This window comes from Narcine bancroftii, chromosome 2, assembly GCF_036971445.1.
Source record: "Narcine bancroftii isolate sNarBan1 chromosome 2, sNarBan1.hap1, whole genome shotgun sequence".
NCBI lineage: Eukaryota > Metazoa > Chordata > Chondrichthyes > Torpediniformes > Narcinidae > Narcine > Narcine bancroftii.
This window is the reverse complement of record NC_091470.1, coordinates 226,578,704-226,588,110: the sequence shown is the minus strand read 5'-3', so window position 1 is coordinate 226,588,110 and position 9,407 is coordinate 226,578,704. Positions and strand designations below refer to the sequence as shown.

General features: G+C 37.4%; 1 protein-coding gene across 8 annotated transcripts in view; it reads left to right on the top strand.

Annotated features, from left to right (window-relative positions):
• Positions 1–9,407, top strand: part of LOC138755103 (coiled-coil domain-containing protein 102A-like) — a 656,806-nt gene that overhangs the window by 265,095 nt on the left and 382,304 nt on the right. For all 8 annotated transcript variants that reach the window (XR_011352030.1, XM_069920398.1, XM_069920404.1 and 5 more), the window contains exon 9: positions 652–760. Coding sequence is in view for 7 of the 8 variants with exons in the window: in XM_069920398.1 (XP_069776499.1) it covers positions 652–760 (109 nt within the window). In the remaining variant the exon portion in view is untranslated. The remainder of the gene's footprint in view (positions 1–651; positions 761–9,407) is intronic.

Below are 9,407 nucleotides of genomic sequence, written 5' to 3'. Positions count from 1 at the left end.
TCCATGATGACATTAATTTGACCTACTGAGTTTCTCCAGTATTGTGATTTTTGCAAAGTTGTTGTGTTCTATATGCCAGAACATCCAGATCCCTCTGTACTCATTTGTATCTGTTCCCTGTTCAGATAATGTTTGGCTTGAACTGAGGGATATTTCTTTATTCAGAAGATTGTATTCTTCAGAGGGCATTATACCTATGCCATCTCTTTGAAATAACTTAATTGAATGTGAAGTGCTTTAGAGCTCTTGAAAATAAGGAAAGGACCCGATAAACGAGAGATTTTTATTCAGCTCTTCTGAATGAACTGTTACAAGCACATTGAGTATTTGATACCTTGGTAGATACTGATCATTTCTCAATGACAACCAACAACCCAATGTTGAAAGAACTCATCAGTTCAAACAGCATCTGTGGAATGAAAAAGTATCAGTTTCCAGTCACAGATGCTGCTTGACCCACTAAGTTCTTCCAACATTTGATTTATTCTTCCAGGTTCCAGCATCTGCAGTCTCTTGTGACCTAATTTCACACTAGCATACTCAAACTAATGTAGAGCAGGGGAATGTATTGAAATGCTTTTGAGTGTTCATGTTGCATAATTATTGTTGGTTACTTTCATTACTGAACTGTAAAATTATTTCTAAACACAGGGACAAAACCACGCTTGGAAGGCAGATTGAAAAACTAGAAGCAGATTTATCTCAGTGGAAGATCAAATATGAAGACCTGAGCAAATCGAAGCAGGAAGTCCTCAAACAGGTGAGATACTTTAAAAGTTCTGGAAATGCCAACTTCGACCATATTTTTCTTGGTTTCTTCAACTTTCTATGAATCTGGTTAGACTTTTTACAAGAAATTGTGTGGCAAAAGTTGTATAAAAAGGCATTTGATTTCTGTCAAATATATAGTGCCCCCATAATGTTTGGGACAAAAGCATTTTTATTTGCCCCCGTGCGACACAATTTTAAATTTATAATCAAACAATTCACGTGATTGAAGTGCAAATTCCATAATATATTTGTATACATTTTTGTTTGACCATGTAGAAATGACAGCACTTTCTATACATAGTCCCCTCATGTCCCTCATTTGGGACATAGCAAAGGTATATATATTAAAGTCGTCATGTTTAGCACTTTGTTACATATCCCTTGCAGGCAATGACTGCTTGAAGTCTGTGATTCATAGACATCACCAGGTGTTGAGAATCTTCACTGGTGATGCTCTGCCAGGCCTCTACTGCACCCATCTTCAGCTCCTGCCTGTTTTGGGGACTTGTCCTCTAAGTTTTCTATTCAGCATATGGAAGGCATGCTCAATTGGATTTGGATCGGGTGACTGACGATCATTCAAGAATGTTCCAGTATTTAACTTTGAAAAACTCCTTTGCTGTTTTAACAGTATGTTTGGGATCATTGCCTTTCTGTAGGATGGAGCTCTATCCAATGAATTTGGAGGCATTTGCTTGAACTCGAGCAGTTAAGATGTTTCTATACACCTCAGAATTCATGTTGTTACTTCCCTCAACAGTTACAACATCAATGAAGATATGAGCACCAGTACCTGTGGCAGCCATACATAACCAGGGCATAACAACCCCACCACCATGTCTCACAGATGAGGTGCTCTGGAACTTGGGCAGTTCCTTTCCACCTCCACACTTTGCTCTTGCTATCACTGATACAGGTTCATCTTGGACTTATCTGTCCACATTACCATTTTGCAGACACTTAAATACTTCTTGGCAAAATATAATCTGGCCATCCTGTTTTTGTAGCTAACTAGTGATTTGAATCTTGCAGTGCAGCCTCTGTATTTCTGTTCATGAAGTCTCTGAAGACGGTGGTCATTGACACATCTGCCTCCTGAAGAGTGTTTCTGATCTTTCAGACAGACATTTAGGGGGTTTTTCTTCATTATAATGAGAATTTTTCTGTCACCAGCAGTGGACGTCTTCCTTTGCATACCTGTCCCTTTGTAATTACTGAGCTCACCTGTATGCTCTTTCTTCTTGGAGTTTCCAAACTGCTGATTTTGGTCATCCTAAATTTTGGACAATGTCTCTTACTGCTTTATTCTTGTTTATCAGCCTCATAATGGCTTCCATTGGCACAACTCTGGCCCTCATTTTGAAAAATGGCAACTACAGACTCCAAAGGTGATCGAAAGCTTAGAAGCAACCCGCATCAGTGAAGCAATTAAACATGTTTGAGCAATCACAAACACTTGTGAAGCTAAATATGGTCCCATGAAATGACGGGACTATGTATAAAAAGTGCTGTAATATCTACATGGTCAAATCAAAATGTATACAAATAACCTTGAATAAAATCTGGAATGTGCACTTTAATCACATTGAATTGTTTGATTAAAAATTTAAAACTGTGGAGCACAGGGGTAAATAAAGGAAAAAATTGTCTTTGTCCTAAACATTATGGAGGGCACTGTATGTGGTGGGGGGGGGGGGGGGGGGCGGAAACATTGTTGTCCTTTGTTTAAAAAGAGGTGGTGATGCCTTACAACTGGTTAATTGAGCTACTGGACTGTGCCAAGTTTTATTACAGTTCTAGCCTTGCCAGCCTTTAATTGCATCATAGGCTGCAGCAATGTACCTTTTCTAACTTCAAACCTGTAGCTTCAGGATCAGCTTGGTTAGTGTATGCAATAATCTACTAATGCATTTTTTCAAGCACTACTACATAAAAGACTGACATTTGCAGTGATTAATCATGCATTTGCACATCATTGACCTCATCAAGTGAGGCAACTTCACATGGAGGCTATGTTATGTAAGCATTTGGTGAAACCCTGTTTTTTTAATTTTTAATTTTTCACACTATGAACCATAGTAATCAAATTACACACAAACATTTCCCTCTTGAATATACAGTGTCATTTTCTCCCCTTTTTCCTCCCTCCTTCCCTCCCTTCCTCCCACCCCCCTCCAAACCCATTAAATGTTCAATACAATAAACCCATTAAACAATGTCATCACACAATGAAAATAAATAAGAAAGTTGTGTCATCTACTTTTACACACTGGGCCAGTTCATTTTGTCGTCTTCTCATTCTATCATTTTAGGGCGTCAGTTCATTTAGTTGTCATCTCATTTTATAATTTTACGGGGTGGAGGTCCGCGGTAGGCCGTCTCTGTTGTGTTCCATGTACGGTTCTCAAATTTGTTCAAATAACATGACTTTATTTTTTAAATTGTATGTTATTTTTTCCAATGGAATACATTTATTCATTTTTATGTACCATTGCTGTACTCTCAGGCTCTTTTCTGATTTTCAAGTTGACATTAATCATTTTTTTGCTACCGCTAAGGCTATCATAATAAATCTTTTTTGCGCTTCATCCAGTTTAAGGCCTAATTCTTTACTACTTATATTCTTCTTCTTTCTTTGGCTTGGCTTCGCGGACGAAGATTTATGGAGGGGGTAAAAAGTCCACGTCAGCTGCAGGCTCGTTTGTGGCTGACCAGTCCGATGCGGGACAGGCAGACACGATTGCAGCGGTTGCAAGGGAAAATTGGTTGGTTGGGGTTGGGTGTTGGGTTTTTCCTCCTTTGCCTTTTGTCAGTGAGAAGAAAAATCTCTGGATTTTTTTGGTATGTTGCTATTTGTGATTTTATTTAATATCTGATTTTGATCTTCCCAAAATTTTTTCACTTTCTCACAAGCCCAAATCGCATGTACTGTTATTCCTGTTTCCTTCTTACAGCGAAAACATCTATCTGATATTGTTGGATCCCATTTATTTAACTTTTGGGGTGTGTGTAACCAATGTGTAACCAATTATATTGTATCATGCGTAACCTTGTATTTATTATATTTATTATATTTCTCATAGTTCCAGAGCATAGCTTTTCCCATATTTCATTTTTTATCTTTGTTTAGATCTTGTTCCCATTTTTGTTTGGATTTATAGCTTACATCATCATTTTCTTTCTCTTGCAGCTTGATGTATATGTTCGTTATAAATCTTTTAATTATCATTGTGACTTTAACCATATATTCAAAGCTGTTTCCTTCTGGTAATCTCAGTCTGCTTCCCAATTTGTCTTTTAAGTAGGTTTTCAGTTGGTGGTATGTAAACATTGTACCGTGAATTATTCCATATTTGTACTTCATTTGTTCAAAGGATAATAAATTATTTCCCAAAAAATAATTTTCTATTCTTTTAATCCCTTTTTCTCTCCTATTCTCTAAAGGAAATTTTATCTTTTGTGAAAGGGATGAGTTGATTTTTGCATCAATAATAATTTTGGTAGTTGGTAATTTGTTTTTTCCTTTCTACGTGAATCTTCTTCCAAATGTTGAGCAGATGGTGCCGTACTGGTGAACTATATTGCATCAGTTTTTCATCCCACTTATAAAGGTGAAACCATGTTAAGTACAAAAGTGTTTTAGGCCTTTGCCATTGTGATCCACGTTACATCATCCAAGTATCTCCGTGGTGATGGAAGTGCTCCTCATGACACGTCATTGTGCAATTCATGTTTCAACATCTTTCAATGTGAACTGAAGCTCTCAGATTAAGCAGTTGAATTGTTTCTGAATTAAGTTTAAAATGGACAATGAAGGAGATTAGTGTTGAACAAGAAAGTTTGCAGATACTGTGATTATAGTTTACTCAAAAAATTATGGAGAAACTTAGCATGTTATGCAGTGTTTCATACGTGAAGGAGATTTTAAGATTACAGCTGGATATATCATATTTTTGTGCATAATAATGCATGTGCAATTTTAAAAATCAGGTACACCCCGCGCATTATATGCTTATGTGCTATACAAGAATATTTTTACATGTTGAAAGAATGCACACAATTTATAGCAGCCGTGGGAATGTGGAACCAGCAATTTATAGCGAGCATGGGAAGTTATAGCGGGCATAGGAATATAATAACGGTATTGAAAGAACGCACACAATTTATGGCAGCTGTGGGAAAGATGCTCCGGCAATTTATAGTGAGCATGGGAACATTATAGTGAGCATGAGAATGTAATTGCAGCAATGAAAGGACACACACAGTTTATAGTGGGTATGGGAAATTTTGATCTTGGGAATATCTCTGTACTGAATGCCATGATATTGCTATAAACAGGACATTCTGGCAGGGCACTGCACCTTATCAATGTTAATTGCCCAGACCAGTCCCTGAGGGAGGAGATTAACATGCCAAATGCCTCTGATTTGAGACATTAGAATTAAAATCCTGCTTAATTCTGAATGTGGTCTTCGATCTATTTAATTGATTCCTCTCCAGAACTTACTAATATGTTGCAGCAAGATATCATCTATATATGGATGATTGGCACCTCTTGGGGTCATTGGTTGAGTGTTAATTGTGGGAGATTAACTATGGCAGATACATGTATGTTTTGACTCGTGTCCCATTTAAATGCAAATTGATTTTTCCAGATGGAATTTAGAATACGACACCTGCATGGTACATGCGTGTGCGTGTTGTACGAAAATATTTTTACACAATTTATGATTTTCTGTGTGTTATATTGCATGTGCACATTATATGAGTGAAAATGTAATGGAAATAGGAAAGTTGTTGAAGGAATGGCAGATGGAATTTAAATTGGACAAGTACAAAGTGTTGCAGGACTTGAGTGGTAAATGGAGAGTTTTGTAGAACAAAGGGTTACAGGTATATAGTTCTATGGAAATTATGCCACATGTAGATAGGGTGGTGGAGAAGGTATTTGGCATGCTTGCCCTCATTGGTCAGGGAGTTGAATACAGGTGCTGGGATGTCATGTTTCAATTGTACAATATTGGAAGGATGTATCCACTGTACTTGACCTTCGTGAAGATGATTAAACTGACCTTGGTGAGGCTATTTTCCATAAGATATAGGAGCAGAAGTAGGCCATTCAGCCTGACGGGTATGCTCCACCTTTCCACCATGAGCTGATCCATTTTGCCACTCCCTTGCCTTCTCCTCATAACCTTTGGTACCTTGACTATTCATATACCTATGAATTTCTGCCTTAAACACACCCAACGATCTGGCCTCCACAGCCATCTGTGGTAGCAGATTCCAGAGGTTCAGCACTCTCTGGCTAAAGAAATTCTTCCGTATCATTTTTTTAAATGGGTGCCCTTCAGTCCTGAATTTGTCATCTTGTCCTAGACTCCTCTACCATGGGAAACAACTTTGCCATACCTACTCTGTCCAGGCTTTTCAACATTCAAAATACTTCTTTGATGTCCCCCTTCATTCTCTCCAATCCAAGGAGTTCAGTCGAACAGCGGTCAAATATTCCTCATATGATAATCCCTTAATTACCGGTATTATTCTCGTGATTCTTCTCTGAACCCTCTTCAATGTTACCACATCCTTCCTTAAATAAGGAACCCAAATCTCCAAACAAGGTCTCACCAGTGTCTTATAATCCCTGAACATCACATTCCTGCTCTTCTATCCTAAGTACATGACCATACACTTTCCAACATTGTATTTCACTTGCCACTTCATTGCTAATTCTCCTAATCTATCTGTCTCTCTGCAACCTCTCTGTTTCCTCCACACTAACTGCTTCTTCAACTATCTTTGTAATATCTGCAAACTTGGCCTCAAAACCATTTATACTGCATCCAAATCAGTAATGTACAATGTAAAAAGAAGTGGTTGCAACACTGACCCTTGTGAAACGAGACAGGTAACCAGGAGCCAAACCAGAATAGGATTCCTTTATTCTCATTCTCTGTTTCCTGTCGATCAGCCAATGCTCTACCCGTGCTAGTATCTTTCCATAGACATAGGATCAGAAATGGGTTATTCAGCTCATCAGGTCTGCCCTTTATTCGATGTTTTTAAAATATTTTTGGTTTTCAAACACATCACTTATACATTCTGAGGACAGATCACAAATTTACAGCAGCAGTATTACACTTGTGCACCATAAAGTTCTTCAAGAATGTACAGTTTTTGTTTCTTAAATTATTAATGTTTTCCATAGGAATACAACTCCTTTTCTGATTTCCCTTTCTTCAGAGAAATCGTTGTATCTGATTTCCACGTGGTGGCAACTCATTTCTTAGCTTTTGCCAATGCAATCATAGTAAATGAGATTTGGAACTGAGTTAAATGATTACTAATTCTGGATTGCTGGGGAAGTTGACTCCTGTAATCATAGATAACACTTCTGACACTTGCTAGAAAACATTTACTTACACACAGGACCAAACTGAAAGGAAAAATGTTCCTCCTTCTATTTCACCTTGGAAACATTTGTCGGATATTTCAGGCTTTGGTTCGTCCCATCTTTGGGAGTCAAATATAATTGAAGAAAATTGTATTGCGCCAAACCACACATTAATAATCGATGTTACCCCTTCTTTACACCAATCAGCCCAAGAATGTTCTGATATGTTCACTGCTAAATCTGCTTCCCAGCTTTCCCTGGATCCATGAATTCTGAGCTTTTTCCCATCCGTCTGGAGGGTAAAATAAATTTGAGTAATAAAGCTTAGTTATATTACCCACCCATAAAATGCGTTCCAATTGACTTGACCCCGGAGAAGTTGTATTGTTCCCCAACTTTCTCTTTTTAAAAAAAAACTCAATTGCAGGTAGCAAAGAAAGGTGCAATTCAGGACATCATATATTTGCTTCATTTGTTTGAATGACATTAAAATTCCTTCCTTATAACAATCAACAATATACCTAATCCCCTTATGGGACCAAATATTTAAAATCCTATTCCCCATGATCATAGGCAGAAACGGAAAGTTACACATGAAGCCCTTATAGAAATTCCAGTCTTCCTTCCTATTATGTCTTGGCATATTTTAATTGAATGAATCAATGTTGGATTAGTCGACTTAATTATTTCAGGTTCCACCTATAAATAAAATCTTTGGGTGATGCCTCCTCCAACCTGTGTAGCGCCTTATGTACCCAATTCGATTATTCCGATTTCCCCAAAAAATGCCAAAAACCTCAACTGTGAGGCCAGATGGTGTTTCTTAAAATCCCGGAATCCTCAAAGCCCCTGATTTGTAGTCCCACATCAATTTGTCAATAATATCCTCGGCACTTTATTGTTCTATAAACATTGCCTAACCATACCATTTATTTAAAAAAAAAATTATTTGATAAATATATTGGCATTGATCGGAACAAATATTGGACTTTTTGGCATGATCTTCATTTTAGTAGTTAACCCTTCCTATTAAGGTCCGAGGCAGGTCCTTCAACTTGTGCAAATCTTTTTCTATTTTAGCTAATATAACAATTTATATAGATTGTTATCAAGCATGATTCCAAAATATTTAATCCCATAATTTTTCCATTCAAGTATACTGTTTACTTTCAAGTGCTCATAATTTTGGTTTGTTATTGGTAAAATTTCACTATTTTCCATATTTATTTGAGGATAGAGGGTGCATTTTTAAGACACTGCCTCATGTAGATGTCCTCGATGGAGTGAAGTCTGGTACCCGTGATGTTGCAGGCCAAGTTAACAACCCTCTGGGGTTCATTCTTGGCCTGAGATACCGGACAGTGATGCAGCCAGCCAGTCTGCTTTCCATGGTACACTAGCAGAAGTTTACAAGAGTCTTTGGTGACAAACATCTGTTGTTTGTGATTTATGTAAATGATTTGTACAAAAATGACTGATTAATAAATTTGCAAACATCATGGGAATTCGTGGTGTTCTGGATAATAAAGAGGCTTGTTAAAGTACACAGCAGTATTTAGATCAGTTGGATGTATGGGCAGAGATGTTGTAACTTTATCCAGATGTGTGAGATGTTGCACTTTGTGAGGTCAAATGTAAGAGGAAAGTTTAACATGAAATGGCAGGATCCTTAGGAATATTCATGTATAGGGGGATCTTTGGATTCAAGTCCCTAATGTGGAAACACATGTAGATAAGGTGGTGAAAAAGGCATTTAAATATAGGCATACAGCACAGAAACAGGCCATTTCGGACCACAAGTCCATGTCGCTCAATTTGCATCCTGTTTCGAGCCCAAAGGACCCTAAAACCCAGCAGCAATAGATATTCAACTCAACAAATGGTTACTTAAACAAAAGATGCTTTTAATTATCTTTAAACATGAAATAGAATCACACTTTAACTTATCTCTATTTTTAAATTATTTAACTTAACCCAACTTAACCCCCTTTTAAATCTAAACGCATATATATATATATATATATATATTGTGTGTATAAATATAGGAAAGTTCTTTGGTTCACAGTCCAATCTCACTTCTCATTTTTCCAAGTTCACTGGTTGCAGGCAATTCTTATACTGTGCACAGAATTTAACATGTATAAAGTTCACCAGGCTTTGGCGCTCGAAATGTAAATGGTTACCACTCAGGAAGGTTCTTGTTGGTTTTGCAGAGAGAGATGTGTTGTTCCAGGATTTCCAC